The sequence below is a fragment of the Grammomys surdaster genome, unplaced genomic scaffold (assembly GCF_004785775.1).
Source record: "Grammomys surdaster isolate TR1022 unplaced genomic scaffold, NIH_TR_1.0 201, whole genome shotgun sequence".
Taxonomy (NCBI): Eukaryota; Metazoa; Chordata; class Mammalia; order Rodentia; family Muridae; genus Grammomys; species Grammomys surdaster.
The window spans coordinates 9,822,925-9,838,735 of record NW_021604646.1 but is presented as its reverse complement, the minus strand read 5'-3'; the positions used below and the strand labels follow the sequence as shown (position 1 = coordinate 9,838,735).

Here is a 15,811-nt window from a genome sequence, read left to right as displayed (position 1 = left end):
GTGGGAGGAGTAAAGACAGGAAGAGGAGGATTAGGAAGACAAAGAGTAGAAAGAAGAGGAGGAGCTAAGAGAGGAAAAATATAAGAGAGATGGGAACATGAAGGCGGATGTTCACATGTATCTGGTAGTCAAATGTAGTTGGTATATCTAGATTCAGTATTGGATTATGCCTCTGATTATATGGGCACCTTTTTATTGATCATTACCAATATATAAAGCCTTTGGATAATCTAAGCATTAGAGTCTTTTTGTATCTAGCCCACATGGTTGACCTGATGGTCTGGGAAATGCCCAACCATGTGGAAACAGCATGGAAGATTGGCAGAGCCATCTGCCATGCTGGTGTCTTGAGGGTGGCAGGCCTTGTGTTTCTGGCTGGCCATTTCTAGCTGCAGTGTACACTTAGATTCTGGACAGGGAACATGGTGGCTGATCTAGGCAGAGCCACCACAGCTAAGAGAGCTTGACAAGTGGCCATTTTTAATTACTTCCATCAACACAATGTAAGAGAGAATGTTGAATCATATATATAGGAAGGCTATTTGGATTTATACCTAATTATTTATAAGATCACTTCATACTGATCAGGGGAACAATGTACCAAGAGGACATTTCAATTCTAAACATTGTACCAAAAAAAGTGCACCAAATTTCTAAAACAAATTCTGTTAGGTATAAACTACCTATAAACACACCAGGTAACAACAATACCTCATTCTCACCAAAGGACAAGTCATCTAGATGAAAGAAAATGAAACTGAGATGCATTACAGTCAAATGACATCATAAATAGAGCAATTAGACTCCTAGAGGTGACTCACCCAAACACTTCAGGAAAAAAAGTCTCATGGAAATTTCCTAAAGTAGTTTATGGTTTGGGACACAAGTCAAGTATTCACATACATTAGAGAATCTAAACAAAGAGGAGAGAAGCAACTCCTTGTCTTTTGACCTAGATAAGCACATCATGGTACCTGTGAGAAATGGTTCCTGGTGGGTAAACACACACCTGTCTTGCCTTTCCAGAAAAGGAGCCTAAGGTACTCCTCCTTCTTGTGCTCTAGAGCTCCCCAGTTGCAGCTAAGACAGACACATGATGGGCAGCTCTCCAGATTGAGGTCTGTATTTTCTCTGCATCAACTTATCTCCCAATGGTGTTTTCTGGCAGTATCTGCTAAACTGAGCTGCATGTGGACCTTTTCCTCATACTAGATCTTTACTAGCAGGAAAGGCAGAACAGCACTGCTGGCTATATGGAATCAACTTTTGAAACCTGATCTCAATAGCTTTCATATCTACCTATGCCAAGAGGTAGAGAGGTCAGAAACCTAGACGATGAAATTGTATTCATTTCCCATCTGACACCTGAAACTCACCTCTGTGGCTTCGAGACACCATCACTGATGGGACACCAAACATCACATCTGCAATCAAGTCCTGGAACAGGTCTTTCTTTTTGGCAGGGTCATCTGTCCCTCCTAAATATTTTTCAGAGGCCACTGGAATCATATTCTCAGAGATTTTCTGAAATGGATCAGAAAGTGACTGGCTGGGTGAGGGATGGGGCTTCTGCAGCCAGTTAAGAAGGATTCATCAATGCTAAACTACCTCAGTGGTTACCAAACCCTCCAGGTTGCCCATGGAAGACTGGAATATACTCTTAAGCTCTTTGGCTTCACTTTCTCTTAATGTTGATGTTCATTAATTGCTATTTGGGTTCAGGTATCTACTCTGTGTACTGTTGTTATGTCACTGGCTTTGGTGGAATCAACATGCCTGAAGAGACATCATATATTAAAAAACTGTTCTTCAGTGGACATTCCTTTCAGCTGTTCATATAGAAGAACATGGCTTGCACTTTTTGCTTTTTTTTTTTTAATGTCACCCCTGGTCCCCTTGAGAAAAGTAATTTATTGCTATTTTCCCATGTGCTCTGGGGACAACACATAATTTATATCCACACCATGAAGTTCAGAATTAACTTTTCTTGGAAAATGAAAGCAAGGAATATATGGGTCATATGATTTGGTGCTTAGTAATTTTTCTTTAAATTTACGAAGCTTACAGTATCTATTAACCTATTGATTACAGAAGCCATATGTCATATAAACAAAAATGTAAAATTGGTAAGTAACCATGTGTCTACCTATCTGATTTGCATCCAAATAACTCCATAAGGAAGTCTCATGCATCCAGCGCCTAGATGCTTGTTTGTGATAGTCCCCATGGTCTTGGTTTGGCTAACTTTAAAAATAAATCTTTTCCTCTAAAACGTATCCTGAACTCAACTGATTTTTGACATGGGAGTCACAAATGCACATTCAATGGGCCTGGGTGGTTAAATGGGTAAATAAAAAACGTAGGATCATAAGTATAGGTTTTCTACTATCGAATTGTTCTGTGATTAGAGAACACCACCAACCTTCTTTCCTTCTTAACCAATTCCCACAACTCCCCAGAGTCTTACAAGTGATGGGTAGGACTTCCACAAGAGGGAATTAGCTGTCTTCTGGTCCATTTTGCCTTCAGAGAGTGGATAGCCCATAAACTGTTAAACAAATAATTAGCTTTATGAATTATGGAGAAGTAAAACGAGTCAAAAGACCAACCAAGCAAACCAAAGTGGAGTGAGGTGGAGTTGAGGGGCAGGGGTGTCTTGACAGGCATTGGAGTTTAAAATTTTGAGAAAAAGTCAACAAAACCAATGCACATATATAAATGAATACAACTAACACAGAGAGGACACTTAATAAAGGTATTGATCATACCAGAAGCTATAATGTTCCTCAAGTCAGGAGGCAAACATTCAAGCCAGGATCATATAGAAGCTAAAGGGTCAGAGACAGAGGACACAACCCATACCCGTGACACCCTCAGACTCAGGAGAAAAGAGGAAATGAAACCAAACGTTATGTTTGTGTGTCTATGTTCATATGATTGACCCCCTGAGGTCCATCTGTATTAGGGAACCTTGCTATTAAGGCAGTGGTCACCTATTTCCCCATGACTAGATGAATTTCTGAAGTTGGTATGAAGTCGGGGACTCCATTTCTCAGTGGGGTTTTCCTGCCTCTTTTTGTTTTTGTCTGGACAGTGTCCCTGGACACAGATGGTTGGCCTTGGCTGGCCTTGGCTGGCCTTGGCTGAAAAGTATCTTATACAGAGCTCTCTTGTACAAGGCTCCATAACTCAGTACACATGTCCCACTCTGGCTCCTAGCCTCCATGATAATTAGGTGATGTACTATAACCAATCATCTCTTTCAGCTCACTTGATGTCTATGGCCAATTAGCCCTTTCCAGTCATAACCTTAAAAAGCCCTTATATACCCTACCATATCTCTGCAACAATAAAGTAGACTCATCACAGCAGTGGCCTCTAGAGGTCATTCCATGAATACTTGTGGCCATCTGAACCTTGCTCCTCACCACTGGTAGTTAACAGCCTCCAGGAAGAAAGGGGGAGAAAACTTCTGCAAAACTCTGGGAAGGTGCTAACCCTGTCCATCTTTGCACTCAGAGATCTGCTCTGATTTCAGCACACCTTCTAATATGGAATCCACACCCTAGGCTAATACCAGGACCCTAAAATGCCTGTTTGAGAGAGCTCAGCATTGCCAATAGAGTGCTTGGTGGTAGGCAATGAGGGCCCCAAGCCAAGATTATTATTTTAGAAAGTTTTCAATTATTAATTCCATCTCTGGCACAGATATAAATGAGCACTTCAAAGGGCTTGATCAAGGACTCTCAAAACAAATTTACTTGGAAAGTTTTAAGCCTCTTTGAATTATAGTCATCTGGGTGCATAACACTTGATCAGAGCAGGGAGGATTATGGTTGAGTGAGAGGTTTGCATAGTCTTACCGTTGGAATGACCCATCCAAACTCTTGCTTGTTGATGCCCACTATGTAGGGGACAGTGTTGAAACTCTTCTCAGCCAGGATCTCTTCTGGTGTCTTTGGCAGCACCACTCCATCAATCACAGCAGGGAGGAAGGGATAGCTCTAGGGAAGAAAGAAATTTAACCTCTATCTAATATTGTGCTGTCTGTTAAATCTGTGCTTTCTTTGGATATTTGAGAGCTTGGTCAGCTCAAAAACTCCTGTGGCTATGGCCACAAAAACTCAGTGTCTTAAGATGGATGAAGTCTAGGCGTCTCTAAGGGGTCAGTACTTCCAGCATGATGGCGATATGGAGGTTGACCTCCCTACCAATTTTTATCCCAAGAAAAATATATACCTTAGAAAAGTGTGTTTCAAAGTTTAGACTACATGTTGAATTAAAAATATACAGGTGTATGTTAATATGGGCTAATATGTTAGGTAGGGTTAATTGGGTTATTTTAGATAAGTCTGTAAGCTTGTTGAAATGTTGACTTAGCAAATGCTGAGCAATTTCTCCAAAGGGAGTTAAGAGTTAGTTCCTGGGAGTCTCTGGACACACAATTTCCATCATTCTTCTTTATGAGTTAGTTTCTATTTAGTGACACCTTGTATAACACACACCTCTTACTAATTATTAGTTAGAACTCAGATTAATGTATAACAAAGGATGGTTCTTGAAGGGAATAAAATGTCTCTAATCATAGTTTAAGTGAATATAAATTTGATTGGTTTATGTTTCACAATCCAGCTTTCTTTTCTCTTTCTCTTTTTCATATTTCCCCTTTCCTCTCATTTCTAATCTTTATCACCCACATGATCACTCTTCAGAATGAGGCCCTCCCTCTGCCTCCTGACAGCATTGCAAGTCTCTGTTCTCTTTTCAATGCCCTGTGATGTTGCCTCATCAACACTGAACTCCAAGACCAAAAGCATCAGAGCTTAAGAAAGCTCACTCCCTACATATTTCCACTGCAATGTGTCTCACATTCAGCCATGTTGGGGGAGGAAGCTGTTCATCACTATGTTTGAGAACATCTTAAACAGAGAAACTACTTGGAACAGTAACTAGTTGTCAAGATACAATGCTGTCAGGAGGCAGAGGGAGGGCGTCATTCTGAAGAGTGATCATGTGGGTGACAAAGATAGGAACAGAGAGAAAGGGGAAATGAAAAAGAAAAAGAGAAAAGAAAGTAGTGCATGAACAGGCTATTTCTGAATACAAGAAAGAAATGAAGAAGATACAGTATTTCCTTTTTGACTTCTTACAGGGGCTTGGGCATGACATGACTTGAGCTTCTTGCTACCCAGTGCATATGGTGCAAAAGACTCTGACTGTGTCATAAGTGTTGAATTGAGGTTGCATGTACATTTTGGCAAGTGACTTCACAAATACAGGCTTGATGACTAATGAAGGCAGACTGAGTGTGTTTATCTCTAAACCTGAGTGTTTTGGGATGCAATGTTAGGTGTTAGAGTCCTGAGCTCTCTTCTCCAGATGTCTAAACTGAGACTTCATTCACTGTAAAACAAACAAAACAAAAAATAATACAAGCATCATTCATAATCAAATAGGCTGATGAAATAGAGTATGGCATGGGTATAGTTGCTGCTGCCTTAGAAAAGTTGGGCAGTGCAGTGCATCTCCTTGGAGAGCTGCTAATCTAAAGAAAAAGTGTACTGGGGCCACAAGGAGCCTGTTGTTTTGCCATCTGAGCAGGATCTGGGCAAGAACACTTTATACAAAGAAGGGAAAAGGCAAGAATTTCAACACAAGTGAAAAGGCACAATTCAAGGGAACAGAGTCAGTGTACTGAGCTCACTCAGGACAGCCAAAAAGGCCTAGACTTGGAGGCCTGCCCAGCACAGGATTATAGAGAGAGTAAGAAAGCAGCACACCCTTTTTATACAATATATGGCGCATCTCTGGTATTCAGAGATGTGTTCAAGCACTAGTCTCATGAAGGAAAGGTCGTTTGTTTTTTGTTTGTTTGGTTGGTTGGTTGGTTGGTTTTTTGTTTTTGTTTTTGTTTTTGTTTTTGTTTTTGTTTTTGTTTTTGTTTTTTACTCAACACCTGTAACCCAGAAAGTAAAGGTCCTTACCACTTTTGGGTCTTCAAACAGAGTCAAGACAGACTTTGTCCTCAGAAGAAAGATAACATGTTATAATATGTTTTTGCACAGACAGGTCTGTTAACCTTATGAGGTAAGGGCATGGATGAAGAACATGGAGGTAGGAATACTAAAAAGGCAGAATCCAGACAGCGAAGGAGCACATGGAACAGCAAATGCAAGGAAGACTGATATTAGATACCACAAGGCACACAGTAATTGCTAATACCAGCCATGAATGACCAAAGCTACTCTGTGAGGTCAAGTGCTTGACTTATGCCAATGGTATCCTTCCTCCTCTTCATTATGACATTGATGGTCAGCAAGGCACCTCAGAAATTCCTTAAAAAAAAATATCCTGACTCCAATCACATCTCACTACTCCGCTGTAATGTAAATTACTCCTACCTGGTCTTCCTGAACCTGTCCTGCCCCTGGCTTATACAGTAAATTTCTACAGTGCTGTCTAAATGGACTTCATAGCTAGATATGATGTCCTATGATTCCATTCACAGAAAATTGAAAATTAGAGACAGGAAGATCATAACTTCAATAACAGCCTAGATTTTGTAGTAAGACTATTTCTCAAATCAAAAAAAAATAAAATAAAACCAAGATAGCATAAAGATCCAAGATCACTTTTTGAAACTCACTGAAAACCTCTCTATTGCTGAATCAAAATACAAGCCTTTCAAATGCTACCACACTTTCCTCACCTCCTCAACCAGAAGCCCAAGATTTCCTCACCATCTCTCTGCCCAGCACACTGGCTTCCTGCAGCAGGCTTTTGCAGCCCTTCCCTCCTCTGCCTGTAATATTTATCTCCAAATTTCCCATCATCTGGCTTTCTTCCTAGTCAAGCCATTTCTTTTCTGGGTATATCAAACTACTGGCCAGCTCTGTCCACATCTCCTAATTTATCTTCTGTTTTCTGACTATCATCACGTACACCACATGTTTATCTGCTGTTGTGCTCTCACAGCTCCAGAATGGAAGCCTCCCAAAAGACACAGAGTACCGTATGTATCACTGCTGTATCCCAGTTGCTAAATCACCTCTTGCCAAATGGCGAAACATTAATGGTTAGCTTATTCTCATTTCATTTTCAGGGGAGTTACAGGGAGAGCTCTAGATGGGACTGTAGAACTGCACAGCTAAGGTGGAAACCACTGCTGAGAGACAGGAGGGAGGAGATGTTGCACACTGCTGGTGTTTACTGGGTAGAAGGAGAAATCTGACTTCTTTGGCTTTCATATGCTCTTAATATCATTCACTACCCCTATATCCTGTCAGAAGTCTGCCCCTTAGTGAAGGCTCTTCAGATCCTTCCTCAGGCATTTGACAGTAGAAGGTTCCATTACAGCATCCTCCCACAGTCCATTATGGGTTTAGGGGATGTAAACAAGAAGTGAGGGGTGAACCCAGAAGACACACAGTTGCTGACCAGAAGCACTGTACTACACGAATTGGCTAGCCACATCTCTGGTCTCTCTGCCTTTGTTACTAATGCAGGCACCTTCCCCTCTCAAGGGCACACAAAAAATGATTATTATACCACAGTGGAGATTTTACATTCATACTTAATAGGAGCTAAACACGGTTAAGACTGAACATTTGTAATATAAGTGGGGGTAGGAGATCCTTACCTCTTTTGGGTTTCCAAGTAAGTCCAGTTTAAAAAGATTCTATGAAGATAAAGACAGATAATGGGTTAAATGGCTTCTATATACAAACGGTGATCATTTTAACTCAGCCTCCAAGGTACATTGGTACCCCCTTCCCCAACTCTTCCCAGCATGTGTCATGTGGCAATGAGTTCAGGGTAGAACAGGATGAAGGAGGAGTATCAGAAGCAAGCCATAGGACACAGAGTCAGGATTGATGAGTCCTGGAGACGATGTCTTCTCTCTGTGTCTATGTTCCTCTACATTCTGCCTGCCCATGCTTTCCTTCTGGTAACAATACCCCACCTTTCCTCAAGGGAACAGTGGAATAATATGAAAGTGATGGCAGGAACTGGGTAATCTCAAGGGGAGGTGGGGTTGGATGTGGGATAGACCAGAAGAACAGGATGCTTCCCTCTCCCTCATTTCTCAATTCAAGAGTTTGGGTATTGATATGAGACTTAGAGTGACCATGTCCCTGAATGCAGAGAACAGCTCAAGAATCGATATATGATGGTCCATTCAAAAGAGTACTGCAAATCCATTGCTGACATCTGGGGTAGAGATGACCTCTAAGCAAGTCAGATATAAAATTAGAGTGCTATTATCTTTGACTTCCCTAAGAGACATGATTATCTGGATAAAAGACAACAAAGATGGTGAGCTGCCACAGACACAGGCAAATTCTTAGTAATATATTTATAATATCTGGATCCAGCCATGTCTTGAATACTCTATTCAGAATATCTTAGTTACTTGAAGATTCTGTTAAAAATCCCTTCTTTATCCTCTGTTCTAGAATCATTGAAATGAGTTTTCATCTTGCATCCAAAAATTCTGAGGCTAACAGGCTTGATAGCACTACTTCTAGCCCACCCATTTCCTTCCTGTGTTTGCTGAGGCTTCTGGGGTTATGATGATGAGGCAGGCAAGCATAGGGAATAGCCTAACAACCAGTGACTCTGCTTGACTTGAGCTATGGTTAGACTTCTCTTTTAATTATGCATGAGGCATCCCAGGATTCTTACCCTCAGGTACTTTATGTATACATTCTTCATCTAACAATGCACCTAAGATCGATTGACAACCTAGAACTCCTACCTGCACTGAGCTCCAGGTACATATCACTCAAAACAAAGAAATACATTTTTCTAACTGTAACAACCATAAAATCTGCCCTTTAATGGACAGTTTCTATTCAAATGTTGTAGTGGTTTGAATATGCTTGCCCCATGGGAAATGGCACTAATAGGAGGTGTGGACTAATTAGAGGAAGTGTGTCACTGTGGAGGTGGCGCTTTGAGGATCTCTATATCTATCTATATCTATATCATCTATACCTATATCTATATCTACATCTATATCATATATATATATATGTATATGTATGTAATAAAAATCAAATGCATCATGGGATGGAACAGGCACTATTAGAAAAGGCTTATATAATCCAATCTGTCAATGAAAATAGCAATGCACCCAATCTATGTCCCCTAGCAACTGAACTCCTTCTTTTGGTCCTCATGAAAGAAAGCCTCAAACATTACTTGGGACCCTTAAGTGTTCTCACTCATGTGGTTCATTGTCACTCTGGGCAATGTACTTCATTCTGATATGTGCCGTTATTTCACCTTTGAGTAAAGTTTCCTTCCTTGCTACTATGAAATCTGTGAGGGCTTACATTTCAATTTATTGAATAAAAGGCCAATGACAGACTTTCCCATACAGATCCCAACTATTAATAATTACACTATACTTTAGCTATTAGGTATCACCTGTATGGTGAATTAATTGTTAAGATCCCCTTCACTGTGGGGCATGCCTCCATCAGTGAGGGGTACACTGTCTGTGTGTGTCTGTGAGCATGTGCACATGCATATTGGCACAATGGATACGCCAATGGAAGCACTTCCTCAAGATCTCAGATAATTGAAAGGTGTCCTGGGATCTTAGGTCCCCTGAGTTTTCAAAAGTCACCAACTATTTCTGAATAATCTAATTATTTGGCATCACAGAGAGAACTTGAAATACTTGCTTTCTCCTATTGTTAGAATATAGATGTCTGTATTCTGTGAATATCTTTGGCTCCTTTTATGAACCTAATGACCAAAGCACCAAGACCATATTGACTCAATCCATGGACAAACAGGGAGAATCCTGTTGGGTTTGGAACAGCAGTAGATGGAGTATCCATTGTCCAGATAGATAGGCCAAGAGCTCAGTTGATTCTGGAGCTTATTTATATCAATGCTCAACCCCCCACCTCGACACACATAAATGGGATAGTTCTTAAGCTCTTGCATTCTCTTTTCTTTGGATATTTGTCCTGCTATGTTTCCTTGTGATGGAAGATTCCCATGACTGTCTATCAATTCTCAAATGTGACTTCTCCAAGAACTATCCGAGATAACTATATTGAATGTGTTAACTATCTGCACTGTCACTCCTAACTCAGTAAATACACCTGGGTCTCACTATGAGTAGTTCTCTGTAAGACAGAAAAATAACATTAAGTTTTTGTCTACATTAATTCCACATACTATTGGATGGATGATTTATTGACAGATGAAAGGGTGGATGGATAAATTTGGCCAATACATGTAAGACTGTTAAGGAATGATAAATGTAGATATGAATTGGCTAGATGGTTCATGGATTGTGGACACATTGAAAAATAGGTGAAGAGAAAGGGATATACTACTAACATTTGGTGAAAAGATGTAGATAGTTAGATAGATAGATAGATAGATAGATAGATAGATAGATAGATAGATAGAGATTCATATACAGATACAGATACAGATATAGACATATAAATTGAGCAGAAGGATGAACTGATATAGTCGTATTATAGTATATGTATGAATGAGGAGATACATAGCTATCTCAATACTCCATTTTGGCTGTGTAAGAAAATATAGAAAACTGAGCTAGAAAATTCATGTTATAAATTAGTTTCTGTATCAAATAATTTTGATTCTCTTCTGAAAACCATGCTGAATATCCTCAACTTCCAAATCTAGAATGGTGTTTATATGCAAGTTATTAAGATACATCTTATAGAGGGATATCATACAATTTTCAATATGTTATTATTGGAATACTTTTATCTGAACTCAATTGCATAGATCGACTATTGCTAGAATGCATAATGGATATACTTACCATTTTTAGTGAGGTCTCCAGGAGTTCATCCTCTGTCTTCTGGCGCAGGCAATGAACCAAAACAGCTGATGTGGTAGTTTTACACCCAGAAAGAGTAGCAACCAGCTGCCAGAAATTGCAGGCAACAACAGAGGTTAAAAATAATGAAAACAACCTCCATTGATGGGTATAATAGATTCTATCCTGTATTCAATTTTTTTTCTATGCCATCCCTCCCCATTTCTGTCTGTCTGTCTATCATCTATCTATCTATCTATCTATCTATCTATCTATCTATCTTTCATATCTCATCTATGTATCATCTGCTTATTATCTATCTACCTATCTATCATCTATCCATTGAGATGATCATGCAGTTTTGGATGGTTTTGAATGTTTTTCTGTAGACCAGATTTGTCTAAAACTTATAGCAATCCTCCTGCCTCTGTTTCTCAAAGTGCTGTTATTATAGGAAGATGTCACTATGCTTGGGTCCCACAACCAAATTCTAAAGACCAGAGATTTTTGAAAAATGTACTCTAGACCAGTAAGTCTGGGTGATGATCCTATAGAATGCTGTCTCTGCTACTAATTGGGAAAGTGAAATGAGTTGACTACATAACCAGTATCTCCATTACTGTTATTTATCACCATTAATATACTTATTTCTAATAGCACATATATATATACTATTCTTGAATCTCAGTGTTTCTAAGAAGGCCATTTGTTATGGAGCTTTGTCTGGTGTTAAATATCACTTCCTTTGCTTCCTAAATAGTTGGCTATAGTAATCCATAGAAAAATCTCTTTTAGCCTCAGTTTCTCCACACGTAGATGAGGATGATAATGTTCCTATTTTGGAGGTGAGCCGATGTACGTGCTGTGGCTAATCATACTAAAACATGTGCAGGATTGTGGGACATCTGCATAGTATGATTCACACAAATACAGAACCTGCATAGTGGGATTTAGATATAGCCATGGCAGTCCTTCTTCCTCAGCCATTCTCCCTTCAAACATCTCCTGAGCATTTAAGTTGAACTCCATGGAAAGAATAACTTGAGAACCCCAGGAGAATCAACAACACAGGTTCTGTTCATAAGCGTACTTACATCAGCAATGGGCTTGGCATCTGTTGTAAACAGACCAGCAGTGAGGGACACACCACTCTCAGAAATGGCCCTGTGGAAGAGATTCTTGGCCAGAGGAGATAAGACCTTGCAGGGGAAAGAAGAGGAGGACAGTATATGCTTACAAGAGTGGTCAGTGGTTCATTTGCTCTTTAAGGATTCCTCCAGCTGCTCTTCTGCCCTGGCCACTCATTTGAGGACTATGGTGCTGTGGACATGACAGTTCCTCATGTCTCCTGATGTGCTTCCCAGACTTCTCTTTGGTTTTACCTTCCCTCAAGAGAACATGAATGGGATGGAAACAATGACCAGAGTAAGAAATAGAATAGAAATCAGGTGGCAGGTGCTCACAAGGAAAACTGGGAAGACTTAATTAACTCTGAGCTGCAGACTCTGTCCCATCACTCCCATTCTTCTGAATACACTCTAAGTATAAGGACCATGGGAGCCTGTAAAAATGTCAAAGAATGCTTACTCTTTGTTAATAGTAAAACTTGGAAACAACCCAAGATTCGAATATTATAAAATTTGGTGATAAGGTTTTATCCCTTTCCATGTAATATTATGCAATTATAAAAGATAATAGCAAAAAAGTGTTTTATTTTTAGGAAAACATTTATGTTCTATTACTGCATGTTATATTTTATTTTGGATAAAAGAATTGAAGAGAAATGTAGTTGCATATTGAAAAGAAAGAAAAGAGATTATGCATGTATGGAAGAAAACAGACACACAGATGATATGGACAGTTAAATAAACTTGTGGGGAAAGATTAGAGAAATAAACATAAAATTCTTATAGCAATAATCTCTGGATAGCAGGGATATGGACAACTTTATTTTTGGGTTAATTTGTGTTTTCTTTTTTTTCTACTTAAACATGTCTCCCTTTGAATATAAAACCAATATAGGTTTGAAATATATATTAATATTGGTTATTCTCTACACAGTTCCAAGGCAGTATCTTATGGCTCATAGAACCATCTTTAAATATCCATCAGACTCAGTCTCATGCACCAAGACATTTTACATCCTCCATCTGCATATGTGATCCGTGTTTGTGTTCCATCCCTCCTCCCCCATTCCATCTCTTCTCCCTCTGCCCCCACAGCTACTTCCCTAAGACATCCACGTTCTTTAAAGTTGGTGCTGTTCCTCTTAGCCACCCAAAGTCTGTCAGTTCTCCTCAGGGGAAGTTCCATTCTGTTTTTGGACTTTAACTTTCCTCAACGAGTAGTTCTGCCTTGAAGTCAAACAAGTATACTGCTCTAACTTATGCTGAACTTCATAGTCCTATTTGTACATTTTACCTATGGCTATAATGCATGAAAATTTTGTGTGTGTTTGTGTGTGTGTGTGTGTGTGTGTGTGTGTGTGTGTGTGTGTGTAAGAGAGAAAGAAAGAAAGAAAGAAAGAGAGAGAGAGAGAGAGAGAGAGAGAGAGAATGCAGGGGGAGGGAAACAGAGAGGGAGAGACAGACAGACAGAAAGACAAACAGAGAAACAGAGAGAGAGAGACAGAGAGAGAGAGAGACAGAGAGAGAGAGAGAGAGAGACAGAGAGACAGAGAGACAGAGGGACAGAGAGACAGAGAGAGACCGACACACACAAACACAGAGAAAGTGGAGGGGCAGAGAGAGAAAGATAAATAGAAGCTGGAAATTCTTGGATTCCCATATGTGAAACTAAGTTTGAGTTTCTCAAGGGCAAAGGTGTATTTGGTCCTAGCTGTCTGCCTTCTGATGCTATGCTATGAAAATAGTATTGTAAGCAAATATTCTCATGGCTGGCTTGGACTGTGGATCGTTTTTAGGAGGTTCAGACACATAATCTTGAGGGTTTTACCTGTTGCTAGGAACACTTACAAGGACAGAGACACTGAAACCTCCTGCTGACTCTCCAAAGATGGTCACAGAGCTTGGGTTGCCCCCAAAGTTGGCAATATTATCCTGGACCCAGCGTAGTGCAGCCACCTGGTCGAAGAGACCCCAGTTGCCCCTGCTGTGTTCATCCCCAGTGCTGTAAGACAACACGTTGGAGTCAAGGCTATGGTGTAATGGTAAAGCTAGCAAAGATCTCAACTCCCTTAAAAGGGCTGGTTACCCCCAACCACCCAAGAATCAGGCTGAGCACTGCATCTCTGACAAGGAAGTCTATCTTTTACTCATTTCTGCAGTGCTGTTCTATGCAGGGCTCTATTTTCCAACAGTTACGTACCAAGAAGCCAGTATTGCATTGAGCAATGCGCAGACTTAGAGCACAGCTGAAAAGAATCCTCAAATATTTGACTACACACAGCCCACGCTGCAAACCACCAACCAGCAGGTAAATAGAGAATGATTTCCAGGGAGTAGAAAATGAAAACCATGCACACCCCATAGCAAATGCAGGCCTGTGAGGGCAGCATTTTAGGTCTTTCTCACTGGAAAAGACCTATTGAAGGCAGTGGGTTGGGTGGAGACCTGAATAAAATGAAGACTCAGGTCTCTTGAATATGCAAGGAATGGAATTTCACCCAGGAGAAGCTGCAGGTGGAAAGGTCCACAGAGTGAGAATAACAGTATAAATGTAGCTGCTGTGATCTTTGGAAAGCACTGCTCTGTGATTGGAAGTAATGGTCTCAGGTGAAAGTATAGGTCTCATTACATTATAAGTATAACTCTTTTGCACAGGCATGATTGGGCTTCCTGTCTCCTAGAACAAACTGAATGAAACAGGCGTGGTACTAAAGTGGCAGTGTTTACAAACTGTTCTAATAATTATCCCTGCCCCAGACTCAGGGCTTAGAGTGTTAGCAGAGAGATATCGTAGCCACTTTTGCATGCATATGGGATGTTTCCAAGTAGTTCATTGCTAGGATTATGGATTCTATTGTGGCAGACTACCTATCTGTGAAAGAACATGTAACGGGTAAGGGCAAGGTGATTATCTTCCTGAGTGCACAGCTCTCAGAAGGGATCTATACAGCATTCACAGAACCTACTTCATCAGAAAGTTCTTTGTTATAAAGAAAATTACAAGATATGGGCTGGAGACATGGCTCAGTGTATACTAGAACTTACTGCTCATGTCATATATCCAAGTTTGATTCCTAGCACCCAATGGCATCCCACAATACACCATAACTCCAGTTCTAGGAGATCTGAAGCCCTCTTCTAGCCTCTGTAGGCATCAGTTATACAATGCACAGGCATATGTCTAGACAAAACACCCATATGCATAAAATAAAATATATAAATCTTTAAAAATGAAAGTAGCAACATTTCCCCTGACCCTAGCTTCCACCCTCATTGTGCGGTCATTTTAAATGCATCTGTTCTTCTAAAATGTTTTCCCATGCCAAGGGTCTTGAATAGTAGCCCACTTGTTGGAACCAGCCTATCTTCCAGTTTCAGTCTCTCATATCTTGTGTTATATGAAACTGCTTTGTAATTGACTAGCTTCAGACTGATGTAATGGCCAAAGTAGAGACAGGAGAATCCAGTATCTTACCTGAAGAATCCCCAGATGCCAAGGCGATACTGAATGGTCACCACCACCACATTTTCGTGGGCAGAGAGGGCCAGTCCATCATAGGTGGATGCCCCACCCATTACCAGTGCACCTCCATGGATCCACACCATCACCTGGACAAGAGCATAACCAATCCTGCAGCCCATAGGCTCATGTACTGAGCCAGCTTTTGCTGCTGCTTCTGGCGAGTTCAGTCATACATAGAAAACTTGGGAGCACAGCAAATGTTCTTTGATTTCGTAAACAGCATCTAAGTTATAATCACTGTGGTCATCACTCAAATCACACCAATGCACAGCAAGGCTATAACTTACTTTATCTCTCTCTCTCTCTCTCTCTCTCTCTCTCTCTCTCTCTCTCTCTCTCTCT

General features: G+C 40.3%; 1 protein-coding gene across 1 annotated transcript in view; it reads right to left on the bottom strand.

The window, feature by feature from the left end:
- The window catches only part of LOC114623684 (carboxylesterase 1D-like), a 39,990-nt gene that overhangs the window by 9,050 nt on the left and 15,129 nt on the right, over positions 1-15,811 (bottom strand). The window contains exons 4-11 of the mRNA XM_028770357.1: positions 15,422-15,555; positions 13,795-13,948; positions 11,914-12,018; positions 10,823-10,927; positions 7,640-7,678; positions 3,864-4,004; positions 2,468-2,548; positions 1,377-1,524 (exon numbers count right to left, since the gene is read on the bottom strand). Of these exons, the coding sequence (XP_028626190.1) occupies positions 1,377-1,524; positions 2,468-2,548; positions 3,864-4,004; positions 7,640-7,678; positions 10,823-10,927; positions 11,914-12,018; positions 13,795-13,948; positions 15,422-15,555 (907 nt within the window). The remainder of the gene's footprint in view (positions 1-1,376; positions 1,525-2,467; positions 2,549-3,863; positions 4,005-7,639; positions 7,679-10,822; positions 10,928-11,913; positions 12,019-13,794; positions 13,949-15,421; positions 15,556-15,811) is intronic.